Source organism: Psammomys obesus, unplaced genomic scaffold (genome assembly GCF_907164565.1).
Source record: "Psammomys obesus unplaced genomic scaffold, mPsaObe1.curated_primary_1811, whole genome shotgun sequence".
NCBI lineage: Eukaryota > Metazoa > Chordata > Mammalia > Rodentia > Muridae > Psammomys > Psammomys obesus.
In genome coordinates this window covers 20,191,055-20,204,126 of record NW_026593286.1, presented here as the reverse complement: position 1 = coordinate 20,204,126, position 13,072 = coordinate 20,191,055, and the positions used below count along the sequence as shown (strand labels likewise).

Here is a 13,072-nt window from a genome sequence, read left to right as displayed (position 1 = left end):
CATAAAGCTGATTAGCAAACTGGTCACTTTTTAGACCCAAGCCGCTTCCTCCTCCCTAATACTTAACAGTTTGTCTTATTTTCATCTTTCTACTTCATGTAAATTTAATGTCATGCACATAAATAAAATTATGATAATCAGGAAGGGTCCACAGTAACTGGGTAAGTTTGAACCAATATAAAGTTTCTGGGAAATAAATTAACTTCTGCTTCTTGTTGCTTTAAATTACTTTCTTCTCTAAGAAAATTATGGTTTTTTTTTAATAGAAGCACTCTCTCATTCCTTACAACTTAAAAGAATAATTGAGATTTCCTTAAAGCCCTGCAAAAAAAAAAAAAAAAAAAAAATCATCTGAGGAAAGTATTTACAAAGGCTTGCAAGAAATTTTAAATGCTTCTGGTATTTTCAAATAACACTTTAAAGGCCCAAAATAAAGAATTGTGTCCCCAAGTGAATTTGTGTAACAGCAACTTAGTTAAAAAGAGAGAGAGAGAGACTCTTTATACAGTCTCACATACTGTGAATATGTGCATATTCCAGCAACATAAATAAAGTAACTTTCCAAAAGGTCACTTTTTGGAAAGCATACAAACAAAACGCTTTTTCCCTATTAGAAGACTGACTCTAAACACCAAACAAACAAACAAAGAGAAAAAAACTTCATAAAAACAATAGGACATAATAATTAAGTGCAGTAAAATTCACTTAACCATCATAGCTAGCCGTTGCATGACGCTATGAAGGTAAAGCATGGATTGTGTTGGAGAGCCCCAAAATCTGGGAGGTGTAGGGATATATCTGTCAAGGAGTGCTGCAGACCGGGTGTGCTGAAGTCAAGATAGCTGAAAGGAGGAGGAGATCTGAAGAGCGCCTTTCCATTGGACACGGAGATCCAGAATGTGGCATCTGGACTGCTGGATTTTAGTATTGCTTTGGTCCAGTACTTCGTCATGGTGCCGCCTCTCCACCCTCTTGAAATGATAATACATATTTTGTTCCACTGTATATTTAAAGCATGTGATCTAATTTTTGAAATTGATTTTACAGAGGATTACAGTTCAGAGACTGCCCTGAGTCTTGGAAAAGACTCTGGACTTTTAAACAGTGTTGAGACTGAAAGACTATGGGGAGATTTGAATTTAGATTAAATTGTGATATGGCTGCAAGCCTATGGGGACCAGGGAGTGAAATATGTGGTGATTTAAATAAAAATGTCCCCCATAGCTCATATTCTCTGTATGTATCTGTCTGTCTATGGCCATATTCTCTCTGTGTGTCTGTCTCTATCTCTCCTTCATGTGCTTCCCATCATGACTAAACCCTCTGAAAGTGTAAGCAAGCCCCCAAATAAATGCTTTCTTTCGTAAGAATTGCCTTGTTCGTAGTGTCTCTTCACAGCAAGTGAGCAGATAAAGACAGAAATTGGCACCAGGAGCAGGGGCATTAGGGGAATGTTTGCTTTGTGCCCAGGATAGCTTTGAACTAGCTACATAATCCAAGTTATCCTAGAATTCACAGTAATACTTCTGCCTCGGCCTCCTGAATGCCAAGGTTACAGGTGTGAACCATTGGACTCAGCTCCAAGAAGGCTGACAACCCAGCTGAACCATCACAAGTACCATGCACTTGGACGCTGCAAATCCACCTGTGTGCTGTAGGGATCGTAGCAAGCACAGCCTGAGCAAGCCTGACTCCCTAGCTTGCATAAACCCACTACTTCCCGTTCTTTGCTTTGGCTGCCTTACAGAGGTCACCAAATCTGAACTTGCTATGCAAAATGAACTCCTGTTTCTCTGCTCCCTGCTCTACTTCATGGTAGCTGTAACCTTAAGGCCCACGCAGAGCCTTCTCTGAAGCAGGTGGGCGCATCGATAACTTAGGTCCGCAGAGCTGTAGTAACTGGCTTCCTCCTATATCTAGATAATTTATCCTTGCTAGAAAAGAGAAAATTAAAGTGAGAAATGAAAACTACTTCTAAAAAGAAAACGTTGATAAACCAATGATTTTTTTTTCCCCTTAAACCATGTAGATCCAGTTCAAACATGGAGGCTGAAAGCACAGCTCCCTGCTAGAGTGCTTGTGTCAGGCTTTGTGTTTGCTTCCCAAAATTGTAAAAACAAACAAAAATCAAACAGGAAAGGAAAGTACACATTCGGCGCATAATAAAGTTTTAAAAGAACATGCTTGTTAATTAGTGGTTTAAAAAAACAATATAAATCAATTCATGTTTAAGTGTAGGAATTCAGAGTAAATCAATAACAACAGTATCAGGTAATTAGGCTCAAGAAAACAAAACAGGCAACTTTAATTTGGGCATGACTTTTCAAGTAGATGGTCAATTGAGAAAACTTACCTAAAGCAATTATGGACACATCAATGAAAAAGTCAGCAGGGCACTATCACCCCACTGGTTTTTCCTATCTATTCTACTGTGGCTTTCTTCTATGCCTGGAACTCAGAATATAATCTACAGTTTGTGGGTGAGCCACCTGAGTTTGCATGTCAAGGTTGATTGGTTTACTTGTTTTCTATGGCTATTTCTGCTCTCGGGGAATACCTGACTATAGCATAAGTTGAGAACATTTTCTCTAGCAACCCCTCTATGAAAGAGTTTATTAAGGCCTGGCCTGGACGCTAGACATCCTCATTAGTAAAAGTAAATTTTCTTACAGTCGGAATAACATTCTCCACAACACTGAGAATGCTTGGCAACTGTAAAAGTAACTAAATAATAAATACATAAATATAAAAGAATGTGGCTTGTGGTCTGAAAACTCCCAGAAGGCAAGACATAGAAACTACATCAGCCTACTAGAAAAATAACTAGGCCATAATAATTAACTAGCTGTGTCTAGAAAGCATTAACAACATTGCAATACCTTATGTGTACATATATATATATATATATATATATATATATATATATATATATATATATTATACATATGACAAGGATAACTGAAAATATTAATTTTCTAAGTCAGCCCTAATGGAAACCAAATGCAACACAACTGGGGGGAACTCCTAAAATTTTGAGTTGTTCAAAGAGTGTATGATCCCTAGAGTGGAACTATTGGCATGGTTCCCTTAACACAACCTCTCACCTCTACCTTCTACATTCAATTCTTCAAGCACCCATCCCCTGTCTTGCTTCTCAACGATGAGGTGAACAGCTTTGTTCCACAACACACTTCTAACATGTTAAGTTCAAAGCAACAGAACTTACTGGGTATGAAACACTGTGAGACAAAGTTAATCTTTACTCTTATTATCTCAGCTATTTGTGATAATAACAACCTACGAATATGGTATCACTCTAAGATTTAGTTCAGAGGAGGCTGCTTACCTTAATAGAAGCAATGTGAAGCAATGTCTCTCCTCTGTGATTTCTTTTCCCAGCTGTAACACTGGGTGACAGCTTCCCTGTGGAAGAGCTTGACATCATTTGTCTGTGAATTGAATTATTCAGCAGAGGTGGGGGTGTGCCTGGTGAAAGAGAGTCATCGGATACACTACTGTTTTTCCTAAATGTGACATCAACTTGAATTCGGCCTGAAGGCAATGAAGAGCAGTCCACCAACAGTACGTTTTCGGCGAGCACTGTTGGTTTAACGACATCTCTAACACGTCTGCTGGTGTTCGGAACGTTGCTCCCACAATTCTTAGAAGTAGAACTGGGAGATCTGCCGCAGCCTTTACGGTTTCTATCAGGCCCTCCTGAACGGAGATCTTTTACACAGACCTTCTTCTCAGGAGTCTCTTCAGTCTTGCTCTCTGTGTCTGGAGACACTATATGCTCAGCCAATGGTAAAGAAACTTCAGTCAAGCTTCCAGAACATTCAGAATCTACAACAGAGCCACTTGCTAGTAAGTCTATTTCACTATTTCCCTGTGGCCTCTCCACAACTGGTGTTTGGCCATAGGAGGGAACCCTCTGTTCCTTCACTTCCTCTTTAGAATCAAATCTATCATCTTTTTTTTCTGTCCTTAAGTTCCCCTCCTGGTTGATCCCAGTTAAAGATTTCTTCTGCTGCTTTTTTGCAGATGTTTTAGAAGCCGTTTTGGCCCTCTTAGAAACAACTTCAACAGGACTTGTGGAAACAAATTCATACATTGAGGCTTCCTGGGTTTTGTCATTCTTTTCCTTTCGAGGCTGGGTTTGTACTGACGCTTTACTGACAACATATCTAACCCTCTTACTTCGAGGACTAAACCACATTTTTATTGAATTCTTCTTCCTTTCTGCATCAACAGATAAACTTGCCCTAGATGTGTCATCTTCTGGATCTGATAGAAAAAAAGAAAAGAAACATGTTGAAAATGAATTTCTCCATCTTGAGCTACTGGTGAATTCCAACTTTTAGTTCTCCTAAGGACTGTTACTTTTACTGCTCTACTGTTAGACTACTAATATTTAAATGCCTAGAATTGCTTCCTTAGTCTATTTTTTCACCTCCCATCTTATAAACACATCCACCAGGTTAAAAAACAAACCAACAAACAAACAAAGACCCAAGGTAGGAAAGAAGAAATGAAGAAATGGAAAATACTGTCTTAATAAATACATAGTGTTTAACCCAGCAGGAATGTCACACACGACCCTACCTAACAATGACAGCACTCAGACTACACTCTAAAGAAGCCACCACTTCTTCCTGGTGACATGGGAGCACAGCCAGTACAATGAAGACAGTAAACAGGGAAGACGGACTACAAGCAGAATAAAGTTACCAAGTGAGGGCAGATTCTCCAAAGCCATTGAAATAGATTTGCTAAGCTATAAATGGTCTACACAGTGTTACTGAGACCAAATCTTGGGCATCAAAACGAGGTATCCATTCACAGAGAGACTAGACATCTAAATTCAACAAGGTCTTTTCTCTGCATTGATAAGTAGATTTTAAAATCAAGCCACTTCTAATACAATCTTGAGTCTAGGGAAAGGTCAAAATGAAATGTTACCAGGGATTACTTCTTAAGAAGGCCTCAGGATTACAAAGATTTAAAGGTTAATCCTCAAGTAGTCTGTGAAAAGTTGTATTTGGTTTTAATTTATTATTTTAAACACAGATGATGACATTTTCAACTAAAATCAAGTCAAATCTTGATGTCTCAATGTTTATAATACTAATAAAAAGTTGAATAGGCCAGCTAAACAGAAATTAAGATATGTGAACAGTGATAACACATTCAATCAACTAAAAACCCCAAATCTAAAAAAAAATAACAAAATTCTGCCTCAGCAGCATGTTTTCTAACTTATAAAAGAGCAAATAAAGAGCACACAACTATGTAATTTATATTCATACAATCATTTTAGTGACTATCATGCACTAACACACTTGCTCAGAGATTTTAATCACCTCACTCGGTCTAACTAAGCAAGGATAACTGCAAACAATAACTGTAAATTCTGGATTTTATGCAGCATATCTAAGATAAAACTGAAAAGCAAAACAACTCAGTTGCTAGAACATAAATCATATTATTAACAGCTACAACTGTTTTATGGGTGAATGCTTCTAAGCTTGATAAATTATCATATTCATTTCATGAAGAAAAACATTGGTCCTGCCTCTGCATTGCAAATTTCTTAATGATGGCATTTTACAAAATCTTACTTTCTGATTTTAAGTATTTCAGAATATACTATGAAATTCAAGGAGCAGACACGTGTGTTAGGAGCTGCTGAGCCAAGTTTTTCTCCTTAAGCATAGAAAATAATAAGCATAGAAAAGAGAAGCAATTAGAAAATGTTATTTTGCAATCATTAATCTACATCAAAGGATTATAATGATGTACATTGTACTTTCCAAATTATTCTTTATTGTAAGTTATACAACAGAAGTTGAGAATTGTGACTAGCTAGTTCCTTATTAAAAAAAAAAAAAAAGTCAAAGGAAGGTCCTCTGTATACCATCTGTGAAACATTAACAACTTCACTGAAGAGTAATTATTCTGTAAATGAAGATGTATTTAGATCTACTTAAAATAACAACAGCAACATGGCTACCAAATACTCCTCTCCATATATTATAAAAAGTCGCAACATATATAAAACACTATGTAATCACTTCAGAAGAACCAACATTTCCCCAAAACTACAAGTGAGAAATGCAAATTGTGATGCTATGAAAGCATAATCAATGGTCTTTATTTTAGTGTCATCAACACCAACACGTTCCACAAAACTTGACTAGCACCTGTGGGGGCTGATTTAATATGATGGGTTCATGGTGAAACAGAAACTTTAAAAAATTTAACTCTATTAGTAGAAAATAGATTGTTATATAGAATAAAGTAAAATTATCCATAAACGGTGATCAGAAAAAAATGACAACCTCTTCTCTTTGAAGAACACTGAACCGAGAAAAATATACGGATATGTTTAGAAGCTCATTTTAGCATGTTTTCCTATATATCAGGCTTTATCTCCAGTATACCATATACCATGTCCATGAGCTGACGTTAATAATTACCCACCCTAATTATAGTAATTATATAGTTTATAGTAAATGCAAGTAACAAGGCTCACTTGGAAGACAGATGATGAACTCTCAGTTTTTGTGTAAAGACAGAAAATGTGAGCGCGGTTAAGCCATTCCACTTAGTTTAGCACATGACCATGAAACAGTTGCATCACTTGGACTTAGGTGAGGCTTCAGGAACCACTCAGACTAACGTCCTTAACCAAGGAAGACCAACCCTCACTTGTTCCCAATCTCTGGTTCCATCTACCTGTAAAACATTTCACCTTCTGTCACTTAATCAGGTACTTACTATATAAACTAGCACAGGCCCTCATTATATGCACCAAATAAACTGTAAAGAACAGCGGGACCTACCCCAAGAAAAAGACACACACACACACACACACACACACACACACACACACACAAATGAAAACTGAAAAGCCAAACATCCTTCAAAGCTGGCTTGTTTTCAGACTTTTAGAGAAAAAGCAGCTAGTGATACAGTTTAAAATAGAAAAAGATAGGGGCTGGAGAGATGGCTCAGAGGTTAAGAGCACTGGCTGCTCTTCCAGAGCTCATGAGTTCAATTCCCAGCAACCATATGGTGGCTCACAACCATCTATAATGAAATCTGGTGTCCTCTTCTGGCGTCCAAGTGTACATACAAACACACACTGTATACATAATAAATAAATAAATAAATAAATAAATAAATAAATGGGTAAATAAATAAATAAATAAATAAATAAATAAATAGAAAAAATAGAAAAAGATAACTATACCAGGAAAATAGAGGTTTCATAGTAGACATGTTCAATAACTTAACATTTCTGTGATTTCCTATTAGGGTAGCAAAGGCCCATTGTCAAGTTTGTGTGTGTGTGTGTGTGTGTGTGTGTGTGTGTGTGTGTGTACGCATGCTCATGCACAAAGGTCAGAGGAGGCCTCTGTAAGCTCTCTCGGAGCTGCAGTCACAGGAGTGTGCAGCATGTCCGCCTTGTAGCGTGGGTGCTAGGACCTGAACTCCTGTCCCACAACACCAATTTCTACACAACCTAATTCAACAAACTTAACCTACCACACAAAAATAAGTTCACAACAGTAAGAATGTGTTCTAAAAGGGCTCAGGTCCCACCACGAACCTTGTTTGAAACTCCATTTTTTTCACTGGCTGCAAAATACAAATGCTATACTTATGATTCAAATACCCTTTACTCATTACAGTATTTCTAGTCATTCCTTTTTGTACCCCAAGGCACGATTCAGCCTAGGGAGCCACTAGTTACTTCACCCTCCTCCCATTTACCATTAAAAACATTAAATTATCTGTTTATGCATTAAACTGTTCATTTCCTTTACTCCCCAAATCTGTATGCTGAAGCCATAACTATATCTATCTGGTACCCCAAATCTTAATTAAAGACTAACTTAGACAGACTCCTCCAAGATGAAGCTGCGTGCGGACATGAGGTTAGAGTACAATCCACAGCTCTCAGAGAGGACACTTCTGAAGCTTAAGCCTCAAGCCTCCAGAGCTGAGACAGCTTCTTTTATTTCAACTGCCTTGATTGTCACTGTTTGTTACACCATCTGCAGTAACTTAGTACATATTACATAGTTATATTACTGGAGAAGAATCAAGGTAAAATATTATGACAGGCTCAAAAGTAGAACCCCACATTTCAGTGTTTGGCCAATGATCTTAACACTCAGACATACCTGTAAGAGTCCAAAGAAAGCACTTCCAGAGACATATTGTTCATGCACAAGTACTTAAAGTGACTCATTGATGCTTCTCCACTCCCAACTCTGACACTGCCCGCAACACATGGACCCCTGACTGGGAATCACCACATCATAAAGCATGTATGTGTGGTAGAAGCCAATGAGCTCATACACACAGTCTTTTCAATATCCAAATACACACTACAGACACTGTTCTTAAGGAAGAAAAGCATTCAGATGAACTAATGACATTTTCTCCTCAATGCAGTCCTTTTTCTTCTCTTAGGATTTAATATTATTAATATGAACATGTGCACGTGACTGCAGATGCTTACAGAACAGGAGTCAGATCCTCTGGATATAGAGATGTGGAACGTGCCACCTGTCTGGCCTGAGTGCTAAGAAACAGAACTCATGTTCTCTGCAAGAGTAATGAGTGCTCTTAACTGCTGACCCATCTCTCTAGCCCCCTCAATACATTTTTTTATAATTGTTTACTCTCCGAAATTATCCTCCTACCTTGCTTTCTCTCAAGTTCATGGCCTCTTTTTCTTTGTTACACACACACACACACACACACACACACACACAGGCACACAGGCACACACACAGTTGTTATACATATATATAAATTATACAAATAGACTTCTGTATGTGTATATATATATATATACACACACTTATATTTATATATATCACAGCTGCCTAAACAAGACACTAACCACTAACACCAACAGACATGCTAGTACAAAAAGAAAAAAGCTCATGAGCCTCAACCATTAACAAGGGATTACAGGAAACTAAGAGGCTAAGAGGCTAAGGCTAGAGAAGTGTCCCCCAAGTAGTTATCTAATACCAAGTAGTCAGTTGTGAAATTAGTGCATTCGTGAGCCTTATGGCCACAATACTTTTTAAAGCAAGTCCTTTATAAAATATATGTAAAGAACTGTATCTCAGAAAGCACAATATTACTATTGAGATATGTTACCATGTAAAATGTAGCCTAACGATCAGAAGACTAAATGTAAACATGGGTTAACTATGACTTAACATTCTTAAAAATACAAATGTGTCAGTAATACTTAAAAGCATTTGCTGTCTTCAATTTCAATTTTATTCAATCAACTTTACTAGTAGTTGACAGTTACAATGTTGCATCAGAATTCAAAGAGCAAAAAGACTTAAAAACACAAAGCCAACAATTTTATATTACCATTATCAGTCTTTCATGGCATCCTGCCAGAAAGGTTCTCCTATAAACACAAGCATTTTAGATATGATTTGGTCAATGAAAAGACAACTCCAACATCCAATTATGAAAATTCAAAACACTTTTCTTTCTTTTCACAGCCAATTAGTTCTCAGCAGAAAGCACAATGGGAAGATACGTAGTTAATATGCAGAGTCAAAGAACAATTTGAAAAACATTAACCCCCATTTAAATAAAAAAGAAAATAAGTGTTAGATTTTTGCTCTTTCAAAATGTATACCTAATTAATTCAGTCTAGAAAGTGATCCTTGCAAGAATATTTTGTATTCCATCCTATAACAGTGTACTTAAGTGACTTAAGCACTGTTATATTTAAAATCACTGTAGCACCTACACTCTACAGATATTATCCCGACTATAGAAAGACGCCATTGTGAAGTCCTGAGAATCTCCAGACTGACATCAGGAAATTGGCTCTATTTCTCTTGCTTCTCATATTAACTATACATGTGACTGCAGGCAAGAGTATTTAACTTCTCTGGGCCTTGGTACCTCATCTATAAAGTTTAGACTTAATTATCTCATTTCTCAAAGTGACTTAAAAAAAAAAATCCTACTAATCTTAAAATCTGAACTACATCATTCAGAATTCTTTTTCCATTCTTTCATGTGCTTATTAGCAGTTGTAATTTGTCCACTCTTTAACAAAACAATAAAGAGATATTACTCACCTGAAAGTTTATTGTCATGTAGCAAATGTTGAAGCTTACTATAAAGATGGATCATGCTGTCCAACTGTCTGTTTATCTTGAGGTCTAGAATCCAGGCTGGGGTGTAACACACCGGACATCCTGATCCAACACAGTCACTTATACAGACACTTAAAAAGAGTAAAAGAAAATTCACCAGAATCTGAACTCCAAATACTAAAGAGTATGAACAGAAGGAAAACAGGTGTTTTAATATAGCATGGTAAAACCAGTGTGCTTTGAGAATATGATGAGACTTTATTCAATATAACAATCTTCTTAATTCTTCCCAAACAAATCTATGGCTCCTAAGAGGGTAAGGAGATAAATAAAGATGTGCACAAACACAGTCTCAATATAAAGGACTATGAACTAGAGACCTTTAAATCCGTGACTCAAAATAAATCCTCTTCCTTGTTACACATGGTGGGAATCTAAAATGGGTGCTTTAGAGACATATGTCACAGGTGTCCCTGAGCACCTCACTGTTGAACACTTGGTCTTCAACTAAGTATCGCTATCCGGGGAGGTAGATAGAACTTTAAGAGATGGGGCCTAGCTAGAAATGCCACTACAGTTATGCCTTTGAAGGTTCTGCCTAATGCCAAATCCCCAGTCTTTCTCCACTCACCATGACAGAGCATCTACCTCCACATGTGCCTATCGCCATGGTGTCCTCTCAAGGCATTTGAAGGGTGAACACTTCCTGCACTTGGCTTGTTAGAATAACCCCAAGACGCAAAGTGTTCAAGCACCAAATTCAGCAAAGCCAACAAACTTTCCTCAGATAACTTATGTCAGCTATTCTGTCACAGTACCAAAATCTACCTGCCCGTGTGACTTAATACATGCCCATCGAGTGTTTATATCAGATGCTGTCACAGCAATGGAAAGCCTCGCTAACCGCCCACAAGAAACCAGGCAAGAACAGACTCTCCCTCGTAGCTTTCAGAAGGAACAAACTCTACCAACATGTCAGAACCTGACCTTCTGTCCTCCTGATCTACAATAATAAATGTCTACTGTTTTATGTCACTCAAGGTGAGAAATTTAAGAATTAGACTTCAATAATTTTTGAAAGGTTACTTCAGTCATTCAATTTTTTTTAGAATTTTTCAATTCCAAAATTGAAATTTTTTTTTTAATTTTCTGAATGTCTAAGAGGACATATCTGAATTATGTCAAAGGTATTATTGCTTTTCCAAAACCAATTTTCTGAATGTCTAACAGGACATATCTGAATTATGTCAAAGGTATTATTGCTTTTCCAAAACCTTAGCAGAGCTACACACTAAGCTTTGGAACTCTGGACGTCATCCTCTGAGTTTTATTTCTTTCTTGTAAATGAAAACAGGTATAAAGACTAACTCAAAATAATATGCAGACATCATGACTACATCAATGCACATCAAGCACAAACTACTCACCTACAGAAGATGTGCTCGCATCCTCCTAGGCACACGGGCTCCTTCAGAATATTATCACTGATTGAAAAAAGGAAGAGACAAGCATAAACATTGTTAGATAACTATTTCGTGCCCATATTTACAAACCGAAGACCGAACACTATCCTTTTCTCTCTTTATCAAACCAGAAAACATTAAGGATACATTTATCCCAAAGGCTTTGATTCTGCTAGTTATATACCCCATGCTGAATTCGAATAGCAATTATCCTTCTAAGACCAAGTTTTAGTACTTTTTATAATGTAATTGTTGAGAGGTTAGAAAAAGGGACCAGTGCTTAAGCACCTCCAACCTTCTTTCAACAGTTAAGATACGCCTTCCCTGACTGACTTGAAGGGAAATCCTTAAATCTCAAAATGTGGTCTGCCATCCGAATGAGAGCATTTCTCAGAGTGAAGAGGGGGTGGCCAGAATGTTGAGACAAGGGGTACAAACCAGAACTGTCCCTGAAAACTAGGGCACTGGAACATCCTGCCCATAATAAGACATGAGTTCCCATGTAAAAACATAAACCAATCCCTCATTGTTTCTTACTATCAAGGAGCCATCTACCTTTTACAGGAGTTTTGACCAAACATGACCATTCTTCCAGTACACAGCTAGTTGACTGTTTTGCTTTTTAAGCAGTTGCAGACACAAATCAAGATTGGCAGTCTGCAGACTAAAGGAGTGTCCATACATTGGGAAACGAAAGGCATAAGCAAAATCTCCCCAGTGTTGCCCATCAGCATGCCTGCTGCCTCTGGAGGCCCTGTGAAAGCTCGGGCTCTTACTAACATGCACGTGTTAAACCCTGGCATTCTGTGAGGGTATTGCATCAGGAGCACAGCACCCAAGTAAAGCCTTCAAAGGATGAGCACCAAGACCTATAGGTGTTTACACTATTTTTATCCAATTACCTCTGCACACAAACCACGTTATTGGTAAAACACAGTTCTCTGCATTTCTGGAAAGATCAAAAGTTTCCCATTGCACATTTTAATAGCTATGAACATTAGAGTGAAATTGAGCTTTCAGGAAGAGGCTAAGAGACAGTACTCAGCCCCATTATTCTCAAGCTACTAAAAATGATGCTCACTGACATTATAAAATCCATTTCTTTCAGAAACTCACAAACCTTTTCAACCATAGTGGGATAGGTTGAAGGAATATGAGTTTGATGATTCTAGTAATACGATGATTGTAAACAGTGCTCGTGTGGCTGCTATAATTTTTATTATATGAAGTACCAAACCTAAATACCTCTTTCACAATTAAGAGCTAAATTCTGCTTGGTCCTCTACAACATGGACTTCCTACACCCTTTTTGTGTATCTCCTGTTGCAACATCCTGGCCAAACCCGACCGCTCTCCATCTAGAGTGACTACTGACCATCCTTGTGGTTGCTGGGACTCTGTAGTCACCCAGACCACAAGGTTTAATGGCTCAGGGCCACTACTACCGACCTC

General features: G+C 37.7%; 1 protein-coding gene across 5 annotated transcripts in view; it reads right to left on the bottom strand.

Moving 5' to 3' along the window:
- The window catches only part of Bard1 (BRCA1 associated RING domain 1), a 184,081-nt gene that overhangs the window by 55,117 nt on the left and 115,892 nt on the right, over positions 1–13,072 (bottom strand). For all 5 annotated transcript variants that reach the window (XM_055616985.1, XM_055616983.1, XM_055616984.1 and 2 more), the window contains 3 exons: positions 11,585–11,641; positions 10,140–10,288; positions 3,347–4,287 (listed from right to left, as the gene is read on the bottom strand). In XM_055616985.1, the coding sequence (XP_055472960.1) occupies positions 3,347–4,287; positions 10,140–10,288; positions 11,585–11,641 (1,147 nt within the window). The remainder of the gene's footprint in view (positions 1–3,346; positions 4,288–10,139; positions 10,289–11,584; positions 11,642–13,072) is intronic.